The sequence below is a fragment of the Periplaneta americana genome, chromosome 7, assembly GCF_040183065.1.
Source record: "Periplaneta americana isolate PAMFEO1 chromosome 7, P.americana_PAMFEO1_priV1, whole genome shotgun sequence".
Taxonomy (NCBI): Eukaryota; Metazoa; Arthropoda; class Insecta; order Blattodea; family Blattidae; genus Periplaneta; species Periplaneta americana.
This window is the reverse complement of record NC_091123.1, coordinates 173,093,075-173,106,441: the sequence shown is the minus strand read 5'-3', so window position 1 is coordinate 173,106,441 and position 13,367 is coordinate 173,093,075. Positions and strand designations below refer to the sequence as shown.

Sequence of the window (13,367 nt, the reverse complement as noted above, 5' to 3'; positions counted from 1 at the left end):
GTCTTCCTTCTTAAATTATTTCATATCAATTATCATTACGAACTCGCTCCTAATTCTGACTTAACGTAGGTCTAGCCCCTCATCAGTTGTTGTATTATTGTTACTAATCTGTGACTAGTTATTTGCATTTCATGTTTTCTTCATACCGTAAATACTTTTGTTTTTGTTAACCGAGATTTACATGTAATATTTGCTTAATATCTTTTGTTTAGTATTGGATTGTAACTGTTTAAATTTAATACCATTATTATGTATTACTACTGTTATTTTCATTTTATCTACTCTGTAATTACATTGTTGAGTGGATTAAATAAATAAATAAATAACTAGTGGTTACAATACTAGTGCATTATGATAAAATCATGAATTCTCTATTTATAGGTGTTCTGAATTATTTTATTATATTTTTACGACTTTCCAGCTGAATTGACACCATTTAAACCGAATTGGAGTCCTGATGTAGTGTGTGGTCTTCTTGACATTGTGATAATCTTGTGGCTACTGCACAAAGAAGCACTGAATGATGTTTCCAACAGGGAGAAACTGAAGACTCTGTACCAGTGGGTACAGACATGTTACCCTGCACTGCTTCAGTACTACAAGGTAAAGTACAGTAGAGCTATGCTCTTAGTTCTTTTAATATGAGATTTTTTCCTTAGTTCTCTTTTTTTTTTTTTTGTTTGTTTGGTTTTTATGTATTGTCCTTGCTGACTTGTTTCACTTGAATCTCTTTTCTCATTCCTTCTTTAGTACCTGTAATAATGGTATTGACATTGGTGGTTATTTTACCTTCACATGCAAAATCTGACATATTGTAAGTAGTACAATAGAAGTTTTAAAAATTACCTTTTATTTTGTGAGTAGGGATGTTTGCAAAACGAAGCTGCAGGCCATAGATTCTGGCAAAAGTGTTATCACTACTGGGTGTTCAGTTCAAAATGTCTCATGGCTCGCTGTATGCCGTCATGTAGCTAGCTGATGAGCCTAGAGAATTCAATCTTCCTACACTTCCGCAGAGGTGTATAACCTAAGAGGCAGAAAAGTTGCCTAGCAAGTACGGCGTTCATTCTGAAGAGTACGTACCGATACGTACGGTAACGCCGGTAGTGGCAGGAATGTGAACTGTTTGGAAATATGTACTGTCGGGATATGGGGAGAGGGTTAAGACGATTACTTACGTATTTGTTGACATTAATTTCGACGGTCAACATGGACACGGAGCATTTGATTTGTGTTGTGGAATGTTACCGTACGCAACCGATGATAACAAATACCCTGCGTACGACTTGCCGGCACAAAACACAGTTCGAAAGAGGTTATGGTAGCACACAGACCATACAGACCGCCATCTGTTGCTACAACGTTCAAGTTATACCGTACACGTTCTCAAGTTCAAATTGAAGAACGCCTTAAATAATAGGCAACTTCTCTAACATATAAGCTGAAACTCGCTTCAAATCGATGACCCAACAACAGTGACGTCATGACACACTTTGAAATGAACACCCAGTAGTGCTTTCACACAAGGAAATCCTAAAAGCAATTACAACTACAACATTAATACAACAAGTTTTTAAAACATGTGTTAAAAAGTTATGCTTGTTAATGAAATAGTGATGAATTTTTATTACTGTACTGCCAGTATAGGAAATTAAAAACAAACACTGAAAATACCTTAGTTTTGTAGTGTGGAATAGTAGAAACTCGAGGTGATCACTAGGAGAGCTGTGGTCCCAACCAACCCGCCCTAAATACATTCCTTACTTATATAGGAAAATCGTCGTACTTGAAGGAAGAAGGCGGCCATATTCCGTCGTCGTGACGTTATTTGAGGTGGAGTGGGAGAATGATTGCAGTGTCGCCAACTGTGGTAACCATTCATATCATCTTACATGCCTAACAAAACCTAAACTAACTTAACGTGCTACACACCTATTGTAACATTCCTAACGTTTAGCACACCTGTTGTAACATTCCTCACAGTTTCATTTCGTTTGTCGATATTGGCATCCCTGCTACGCCTATAGGCTGGAACTCGAGTCATCTAGTGGAAGTGAAGTGAAACTGCGACTGTTAATTACGTTTCTGTGTTATCTGCAAGAGATGACGTGAATATGTTAGGAGAAAATACACAAACGATTAGGGAAAACACGGAAATTTTACTTGAAGCAAGTAGAGCGATCGGTTTGGAAGTAAATCCCGAAAAGACAAAGTATATGATTATGTCTCGTGACCAGAATATTGTACGAAATGGAAATATAAAAATTGGAGATTTATCCTTCGAAGAGGTGGAAAAATTCAAATATCTTGGAGCAACAGTAACAAATATAAATGACACTCGGGAGGAAATTAAACGCAGAATAAATATGGGAAATGCGTGTTATTATTCGGTTGAGAAGCTCTTATCATCCAGTCTGCTGTCCAAAAATCTGAAAGTTAGAATTTATAAAACAGTTATATTACCGGTTCTTCTGTATGGTTGTGAAACTTGGACTCTCACTTTGAGAGAGGAACATAGGTTCAGGGTGTTTGAGAATAAGGTGCTTAGGAAAATATTTGGGGCTAAGCGGGATGAAGTTACAGGAGAATGGAGAAAGTTACACAACACAGAACTGCACGCATTGTATTCTTCACCTGACATAATTAGGAACATTAAATCCAGACGTTTGAGATGGGCAGGGCATGTAGCACGTATGGGCGAATCCAGAAATGCATATAGAGTGTTAGTTGGGAGACCGGAGGGAAAAAGACCTTTAGGGAGGCCGAGACGTAGATGGGAGGATAATATTAAAATGGATTTGAGGGAGGTGGGGTATGATGATAGAGACTGGATTAATCTAGCACAGGATAGGGACCGCTGGCGGGCTTATGTGAGGGCGGCAATGAACCTCCGGGTTCCTTAAAAGCCATTTGTAAGTAAGTAAGTAAGTTATCTGCAAGAATTATTGTGTCATTGTAGTGATAATTGCATTTATATTGTACAATAAAAATTGAAATGTGTCGTGGCTGAGATAAAAGTGTTCTAAATTGATTTCCAGCGCCACAATCCCAGTGATAAACGTGTGAATATTTGTTAGGAGTACATTGGAAGTGGCAGTAGAGTAATAAAAATTGACCAAAATAGTTGCTTGATAGCCATCACAGTTGATAAGGCATCGTAAAATAAACCAATTAAAAGAAAATAATGAAATGGAGTAAGATTGGATAATGTAGTGACATCTATGTGTTGTGGTTAAGAGCACTTAGAATATCTGTTCCTTACTAAATAGTTTTATTCTTCCTCACATTTGATAAAAGTTGTCTATTTTAGGACTCAGAACAAGAAGTCTTGAAGTCGTTGCTTTTGCTGGGTAGTTTGGTGCCAGTGCGCCTTATGGAAATGGTATGTACAGCCTCCGGTTTTTGTATGTCACGTCTCAGAAACTTACCAGCGGACAAAAATGCTGAGAATTCTTGTGTCATGTGGGTGTCATCACTGTGCAGCTGGAAACGGAGTGCTGAGATATTTGACTATGTGTTGGAGTGGCTAGATGAGGCCTTTAGGACACAGGACTTGAATTACAGTGCCACCGCCCCCTTACAGGTATGAAGGTATTTTTATATTGAATGTCAGACTCTTGATAACTGTTTACATTTTTGCCGATGAAAACAGAAAATGCTCAGTCATGCAACCCCTACTGCTAGTCTAATCATTTTCATAATTATGTAAAAGTCCCATTTGTAGGGAGTGTGTAATTAAATTTAGTAATAATTTTATTGTAATTTTATTGGTGTCCAATATTTGCATTCGAATTGACAAAGTAAACTGCTATGAATTAGAAGTGTGTGCCATCAATTTTAGTTGGTAACAGTTTGTCTCTCTTATAATTCCATATTCACTCTAAGTTTGTATCACATTGTTATGGAAGCTATTTCCCTTAGTGCAAAGAGACGAGAATACTGTGTTTTGCTAGCCTGTATCTCGTGTTGAAGTTAAATAACTCTTGAGCATCTCAAATACTGATACAGTAAAATCCCTCGTATCCGGCACCCAAATAACCGGCAATACCAAAAAATGACACTTTTGGCTATTCCAAAAAAAAAAAAAAGTCATTCATGCAAAAGGGAAGAGTCTGATGAAGATGTGAATTTATCACTTGAACTCGCCCGTTTCAAAGGGGTGTTGGATGAGTCTAAATAGGAAAGTGTGAAATTCTCTGTTTCTATAGTGTACAAAAATTTCATTCGAGTGATAGATATATAGTATCATGGCTATTACCGCTAAGCACTGCTGTTGCACAATGGATTCTGCGAAACGCAAGTGAAATATTCTTACGCTCAAATCATCGAGCATTACTTTGTCTTCATATTTACGACATTGACTACACTACTCTTCATGTCACATGACTCACATGACCACTATTTAAAACTGTCATAAGATTACAACAACTTTTAGTATTTTTTATACCATTATGTATTACTGTATTACAGTAATAAAATTATGAACTGATTAATGTACATTATCGTATTCAGTACTAAAAATAAATATTGTACTTATTTAAAAACTTTATTTTTAAATATCTATATGAAAATTACTAAATTTCAACATGGAAAAAAATGTTTGTGCAGTACAGTTTGTCTTTACGTAACCTTTAAATATATTTTCCATTTATCCAGCAAAATCACAGTTGCCAAATACGAGGAATTCTGCTGTATATGCATACGTAGAGGTGAAAAATAAATAAATAAATAAATTAATTAAAGTTTCATATTTAATGTGTATATGTCTTAATGAGGGAGAAAGCAATGGTGGATTGTTTAGAAGAAGTGTAGATTGGATTTTTTCCATTGCTGGTAATGAATAAAAGAATTCACGACTTCCAAAGATCGGTGTGAGAATAGTATCCTTATCCATACTCATTACAGTCTTTATAAACAGCTGAAACTCATGGGTTAGTCAAAGAGATTTAGCTGTTTGTAGTGACTCCAACTAGTAGGATTCCCTTCTTGTCCCATTTTTGTTCAGCTGAAAACGAAAATAGAGCCAGTCTTCGAAACATGAATGTCTTTATTCATTACCAGCAATGGAAAAAGTCCAAAATCTTCAAATATATGTATATGTACAGTACATTATAAATATATACATTATAACTTGGGAAGAAATTATGGATCAAATTTATGTTGTATTTGTCACATAGATTTGTATCATAGAGTAGTTCTTAGTATACATTAGCTGTGAATAATGCAGGTTTCTTTACCCATTTCGTTTTTTCATGTGTCTGTACCTTGTTATTTCCTGAGATTAATTAGCCTCTGTAGTTTAATTAACTATTTACGTAATTATTTACGAACTTAATAATTTGATTACGATTAATTTATTCATTATTTGCAATACATATTTCGACTTTATTTGCACAGAGGAAGAAGAGAAGAGTGCAATTCTGTGACAAGGAATCAAAACCTATGTTGGCTCTTCACGTGATGGATGCACTGTTTTCCATTAAGTCAAACAGATCCATAGTGATGTCTAGAAGAGACCTTGTTCTTGATTTATGGACATATTTGAGCAGAATTAAGGTCAGAAACTTACTATGAATTTTCTTACTTACATTTACTTCCTTAACCGACCAATTTAAGAGTTTTTATAAACTAAAATTTTGTCATTCTACAGTATGTCTGGTTTTACATTTTGTTGCGAAGTAATTACAAGAAGAATAGAAGTTTTAACTGCCCTGTTTATAAGGAATGATTTCAAAAGTTCTGCCAGAATTACCGTTAACAATATAATTGATTTCTGGTTTTATGGAACCCTGCTTTAAAGAAAATGCTATTTTTAAGGAATATGCTTGAATGAATTTGTGAATACACAACCTGTTTTAACGAAATTCCCAACCTGTTCCAAACATTTGTGATCGCTTGCTGTACAGGATATGGTCTCACCAGTATGGCACTAGTGGCATTACATTATGATCAAATAGCATGCATCAATATCTCGATTGAAAATGGGCTTGTAGAAATGTGTGTGTTTGCATATAAAAATTGTAAATTTAATTACAGTACCCTTAAAACAATGTTATGTCTACACCTGTGGAATAATGGTTAGCTCGTCTGGCTGTGAAATCAGGTGGTCCAGGTTTGATTCCCAGTCGGAGCAAGTTATCTGGTTGACTTTTATCCGGGGTTTTCCCTCAACCCAATATGAGTAAATGCTGAGTAACTTTTGGTGCTGGACCCCGGACTCATTTCACCGGCATTATCACCTTCATCTCATTCAGACGCTAAATAACCTAAGATGTTGATAAAGCGTCGTAAAATAACCTATCAAAATAAACAAATTTAAACTCTGTTATTGTGATTTTGTGAAAACACGTACTTGAATGGCCTAAGGAAGTTTTAATTTCTACTCTTAGTGACTGTGGTTCCCAACCTTTCAAGTGTCACGGATCCCTTGAAGTTCATACTACATTTTGGCGGACCCCCTAACATGTTTCGGATAATTTAGACCCATAAACATTTTCTACTCATTAAATATTTGCATAATGTAATGAAATATGCATCCTGCAACATTAAGTTTTTGGTTTTGAATATAATCTGAAAATATATAAATGCAAGAATATTTTATGTCCTATCACGTTTTTTCTGAGAAAAATGAAATTAATTTTTTTAGTCTTACCATAAAGTTGTTAATGACATAGTTAATGCTACTTTCAACTGTCAATTTTAAGAAGTCAAGTTCAATTTACTTATAGATTCTCTTAACACAAGTTTAGCTCAACATTAAATTTACTTCTGTATTTATTCTTCAAGACCAAAGCAGAAAATGTATATTGGACATAAGAATGTTCATTTGTTTATACAAATTAAATTTAAGTGTTGTATTGCAATTGGAAAGCCATCGGGATAGTCATGCAACCAAGAGTTGTTTTAGGAAACACGATTTTAAGCTGGAATCAGAAGATAACTAATACTTTCTCTTCTTTTTTAAAGGACGAACTATTTTTTTCACCAAGAAATGGTTTTCACTGAATTGTTTTTTTTTTTTTTTTAATTGCAAGAAGAAAGATGTTTGCTTAATTTTCATGTTAATGAACCGAGATGTTCTTTACATTTCCAATGATATCAGATAAGAGTTCATTATTTATTGCTAGAAAGGCACATGGAGTGGAAATTTGAGTTCTTGATTGTCAACTCAGTGAGATCACAAGTATAATTTATTTATCGTTGCTTCAGTCTTATCTTGAATGGTGAAAACTGGGTTTAGAAAAATATAAATACAGGCTTGGGCAGATAAAACCGGCCCGTGTTATGACATTGATAGGTACTAATGATTTGAAACAAACTTAAAATGGAATGAAAATAAAATGCATTTACCTTCATAATAAATGTTGGAAGTGCCCTCCATCTGCATCTAGACACTTCTGTGCATGTTTTAACAGGTTCATGAAAACACGTGTCAATTCCTCTTGGGTGATACTACAGACGCAATTCCGCAAGTTCTCCTACTCACATGAACCTCTTGAGCCAATCTCGTGGTAGACTTTCGAGGACTCCTAGTCATTTTGTCTTCTCTTCTTCTTCTCTTCTCTCTAGGCTTCCAGCCTGTTAATCCAGAGTATCTCTCCATCTGCTTAATGGTCTTCCTGGGGATCTTCTTCCGGATGGGTAGTTATCCCTGGCGATTCTCGCAATTCTATCCTCTTCCATTCGAGATACATGCTCATTCCATTGTTGTCTCCTTATTTGCGTCCATTCTCTGATTGGTTGTATTTTGCATTGTTCTCTGATCTGATCATTCCGTATATGGTCCCTTCTTGTGATTCCTACAATTTTCCTTAAGGTTTTCATTTCTGTTGTATCCAACCAATGTGGAGATATTTATTTCTCCATATGGTGTTGTTCAAATATCCCGATACTCTATTTGCTTTAGTGATTTGGTTTAAAATTTCGGTTTGTAAAAGGCCTGAGCTTGATAACTGGAAGCCAAGATATTGAAAGCACATCACTTGTTCAATTATTTGTTTTTTCAATTCTAATTTACATCGTATTGGGTTCTTACTTATGACCATAGATTTTGTCTTTAATGTAGATATTTTAAACCCATAATTTTGGCAGCTGGTATTGAACTGATGTAACATTCTTTGCAGATCATCTTCACATTCTGTTACCAATATTACATCATCGGCATAACATACCATTTTTATTTCTTTACTTCCCATTTTATATCCTTTCTGAGTCTTTGTTTCTTTATTTATTTCTTCCATTACCATAATAAAAAGTAAAGGACTCAGTGAGTCTCCCTGACGAACACCTTTGTTAACACCTCCTAGTCATAAATTCATTAATTCGCGCCGTAAGTTGAGGAGTCCGTACAGAAGGAGTTCTGTTCCTTGTTACATTTTTTATGGATCCAGTCGTACTCCATTTTCTCACCAAATCTTGAATGCTGCTTTTCACTGGTACTGAGCGAAGCGGATATTTGTCTCTGAATAATTGTTGTGTTTCCTTAATAGAGCTGGTCTGTACGCACGCCTCCACAATGAATATTCGCTCTGGTATTGAATAAGTCATGCTTATTTAAAGAACAACTCTGTACATGTGTTTAGAACGTCTGACTTTTAAACAGCAACCAGAAGAGGTTATAAGCAACAATGGCGCAACAACAATGACACAAAACACGCGGAAGATACAGTATAGCCAACATAATTACATTTTCAAGAAAAAAGAAAGAAAAGAAATCAATACCCTAAATAATTTATTTTCCAAATCATATGACATGAGATGGGGCCGGTTTTATCTGCCCAACTCTGTATCAGATAGGCCAAGAGAAGTTCAAGCAAACTCATTTGTATTCAACTATGTCTTAAAATAAATATCAAAGGTCCTTCAATACCTTTGACCTTTGATATTTATTTTCATCTATTTGTTAACTTGTCAGACCAACATACCTTTCAAAAATTATGTCTTAAAAGTTTGACATAAGCAAGAAAATAGTCAACAATCTGAGAAACATCAGAAAACAAGATAAAGTTAAGTTTTAATTAAAATACCATTGGAAAAAAACATCTTGTTTCTGCGGACCCCTTTTGAACTGCTGTATTAAGAGAAAACCTCTTTAAAAACCCCGATTGTAAGGGGGGGGGGGGATATATAGTAAAACTCCTTTCTAACATATATACACCTGTAGCTAGGGACCTGAATTTTTAGCACCTATTTTTCAGAAATTAGCGCCTAGTTTTTTCAAAATTAGCATCTATCTATGCAGAGTATATTGTTTTTAAGGTATTGATATTTACTATCTCTTGCATAGATCTAATAACAAAACATGCTGAATTTAGTTTAGGGGTAATTTGTTTAATATGATTTTTCCAATTTAACACATTATTATCGATTTGTAAGTCAAGAAATTTGGTTGTTGTTGTTTTTATTAGGGACCTCTTATTAATTACTGTGCTTGAAATTTGCAAGATTGAATTTGGGCAGGATTTAAATTGCATTATGTTAATTTTAATATTAATTTATTGGTTGAGGTGTAATCACGTATTTTGAGGAGAATTGCCTCTGTTGAAGATTGGAATGTGTTGGAGTTATTGACTGTAATTACTATACAGATGCCTCAAACTAGCAAGCTGTCTCTTTCGCGCAGACGCATAGAGCACTTCTCCCCTACCACTGCCCGCCTACTGCTGTGCACTGTGGACTAGAACGGTACAGCTCAGTTCTAATAACAGTTGAGAAGGCTGCATAGGGAGGGTACATCTTGAATACATTGTCAAGCGGTCAACTTTTCAGATAATATGACTATACCTGGGTATTGGAGCCTAGGTGGGGCCCCCTCCGTTAGCTCTACTACTTTCCCTCTCCAGGCAGCTTCCTAGTTTGAGGCATCTGTACTTGTGTCATCTGGAAATAATATGGTACTGTATGACCTACATCCTTTATTAGGAGGGCAAGGTCATTTATGAACACTAGAAAAAGTAGGGGACCTAATATTGATCCTTGAGGAATTTCATTGTTAATAGTTCCCCCATGTCGAAGCAGATTTCATAATTGTATTGATTTCTGTGTGCCTTGTCCAGTTAATTGTTGTTAACTTGAGAAGTTATACATGTTATGATGATGTACATAATTTTATTTCCAGTGAAAAGTTAAGCGATAAAGGTATAAAAAGAGTGAAAAGGATTTTTAGAGCTATATAAGTGTATAATTGGAAACCTATAATTTCAGCCAAGATTGAATATCGAAAATACATAGTTAAAATTCTCTTTAATTATGTGACTCTTTTTTGTTGTAGCTTGTTATTGAACAGCGGATGTTGGGACCTTTGAAATCTCCAATTTTGTGCGACAAATTCTTGGAACTCTGTCTGCTCCGTTATCTGAAGCTCACTGTTATACTTGGAGATGTGGAATATAATCCTCAAGATGAAGAGTCAGAAATTTTCAATGCCTGTGAACACATCATTCTGGTGTTTGGATGGGCCCACAAGTATGATTCTTCAATTTAAGTATATACAGATCTTTATATTTAAACTAGCCGTACCCGTGCACTCTGCTGCACCTGTTAGAAATAAATATAAAGTAATTACATAATTAAAATAGGACGTTTGATCCAGGGAACATTCGTGTTTGATAGAAGGATAAATCGTTTAATATGTTACTTAATTTAAATTGTATTTAAATAATTAAAATGCGGTCATTTTGGTCCAGAGAGCAATCAATTGGTGCAATGACAATTCCTTTAACATGTTTCTTAATTGTTATTACATGCAACCATAGTTTGATGAAGATTGGCATATCATTTAGTTTTAATGTGTATACTTTATATTACTTGCTATATGTTTCAGAAGTTACTGTAATAACATTGTAGAATTATGTCCATCTAGAGAAACTACACTTTCCAATGGTGAAATAATAATTAAACAATTAATTAGCTTCCGATATTACTTCATACAAACACAGAAACATTCTCTTAGGCTATGTTTAATAGCTTTCGATTGTTATTGTCCAAGGCCCCTTATAGACGAAGTCATTTGTTTTTATTTCAGTACAGCACTTTAGATGGTGTTGTTATTGTAATTTTAAAACTCATTTATCTCATTAAATATCAGTCTATCAAAATTTTGTACAGAATAAAACTTATCGGAAATTATTTTTAAAGAAACTTTTGTTATGTAATATTTTTCATGAAAATCAATAATCGAGATATTTCGATTTATTTAATTCAGGCCCCCTTTATAACCCTCCTTTTAAATAAAGTATTTTGAATGCCATGTAGCCTAAAATCTAAGTTACAACGAACTTAATTTATATTCCAATTTTCATATAAATCGGTTCAGCCATTATCGCGTGAAAAGGTAACAAACATCCAGACAGACAGACAGACATACAAACAAAAATTTCAAAAAAGCGATTTTCGGTTTCAGGATAGTTAATTACACATGTTAACAGCAATTATTTTTGGAAAATCGAAAATTACCAGAAAAATTTTGGCTACAGATTTATTATTAGTATAGATTCTAGGAAAACGTATTGCTATTGACTGAACTTTAATATTCCCAGAGACGTCACTGTATCAGTCTGTGTATTCAAAACAAATTTAATTGATATTGACCATAATGTATTAGTGTTAAATATAAGTAAAGGCCGTTATTAGTTCATGCAACTGGATTTATCAGTTTTTGCTTCATTGACTTGAACATTTTTGGTGGAATATTATCAGTAAAATATCCATTTACCGTATTTACTCGTATAACATCCCTCCTCTTCCCAGGATTTTTAGAACATATTTTTCAGAAATTTATTTTTTCCTCGCGTAATTGCCTCTTATTAAATAGAAAAGGTTGAACATCCTTTTTCCCTTCAAGAATGTCTTTTGTGAAGATTCCGAGTATCATAAAAATACAGGTATGCAAGGAAAACTCAAGGTCATTATCCATCCCTTCTGCAGCGGAAAATGCCTATAATTCCTCTGATATGAAGATTATTTGCTTTGATGGCCGATGAAAATAGTGGGATTTAAAATAGCCTACATGTACGCTTATTTTCTATTTGTAATTAATAAGTTAATTTTCATAGAAATAGGCTGTTTTACACACCAAGTTTAATGCCATGATCTGATATTAATCGCTAAACTGGAGAATTCCCACGGTATCTTTGAACCGTGCCATTACGTTTAGCACCAAATTTAAGTAAATACACAATCTTGCCAACATAAAAACAAGACGTTGGTGTGTGGCGTTGTTGGAGGGAGAAATTTGTTTCTTTTCTCTCTCTACCTCCTTCGTTCTGAACATTACTGAGAGATAGCACCACTGTTAGCTACAAGATATATTTGCGCAAATATATTGAAGTAGATTATGTGATCTATTACGTGACTTAGATGAGAGTCTCGAGACAAAACAGTTTTGCTATATTTCTTTTTTTATTAAATGTTAAGCACAGGAACGCCATTTCATAATTTTATTTAAGAAACAAGTCAAACAAATTATCTTTGCATCAAAAACAGATGCTCCCTGGACCAAATTATCGTATTTTATGATTGTTTGAATGCAACAGAAGCCAGAAGTCTTGCACTTGACTAATGCAGTGAATTATTTAAGAATATAGTCGCGAATTTTACTACCACATTTCGATTGTGTTTTGTTTGGCACGGCTCGGTACAGCCTGGTGACTAGTGGCCAGCGAGTAACGTCGACTATAGACATTGCTCTGCCGTGGGTATTATCCAGTTGTTCCATATTAATAAAGGTCACATTATTGACATTATAACTGACACACAGTAATACAAGGAAAAGTCACAAAACTGTCCATAATTGAGGAGCGTTTTTTCAAAACTCGATAAATGCAAAATTTGAAAAATTGAATTACACCATCCATATAACCTATATGACCTTCATGATCCCATACAATCATTTCTCTCTAAAGACGATATTTGCCTTACTTATAAATAGGGAAACTATGAAGTTTTTTCAAAACTCGATAAATGATCAGGAATAGATAAAGCAGAAGTCGATAAATGCAGTAAGTAAGGAAGAAGTACTCAAGTACTTCGAAATAACTGACGATGCAAGGGATTTCTACAAAGATGTGCTAGAAAGCAACTGAAAGTAAAAAAATAAAAGAAATAATGTTCAAATAAAATTTAATTTAGATTAGGTAAAAAAAATGTTATACAGTTTAGCAACTTCATGATACATATTGTTTAGTTTAATGTATGCATTATTGTGTATCTAAAATAAATTATGTAACAATATAAAGAAAAAATGTTAAATTAAAATTAAATTACATAAAAATGTTATTCAGTTTACTTTATGTAATACATTGTTAGTTCAATGTATCCATTATTGTGTATCTAAAATAAATAATGTAAAAGTGTATGTCAAAAATCAA

The 13,367-nt window shown here is 34.2% G+C and overlaps 1 protein-coding gene across 1 annotated transcript in view; it reads left to right on the top strand.

Annotated features, from left to right (window-relative positions):
• Positions 1-13,367, top strand: part of LOC138703738 (condensin-2 complex subunit G2-like) — a 54,412-nt gene that overhangs the window by 24,809 nt on the left and 16,236 nt on the right. Inside the window, exons 10-13 of the mRNA XM_069831870.1 lie at positions 422-603; positions 3,311-3,583; positions 5,398-5,556; positions 10,271-10,464. Coding sequence (XP_069687971.1) covers positions 422-603; positions 3,311-3,583; positions 5,398-5,556; positions 10,271-10,464 — 808 coding nt within the window. The remainder of the gene's footprint in view (positions 1-421; positions 604-3,310; positions 3,584-5,397; positions 5,557-10,270; positions 10,465-13,367) is intronic.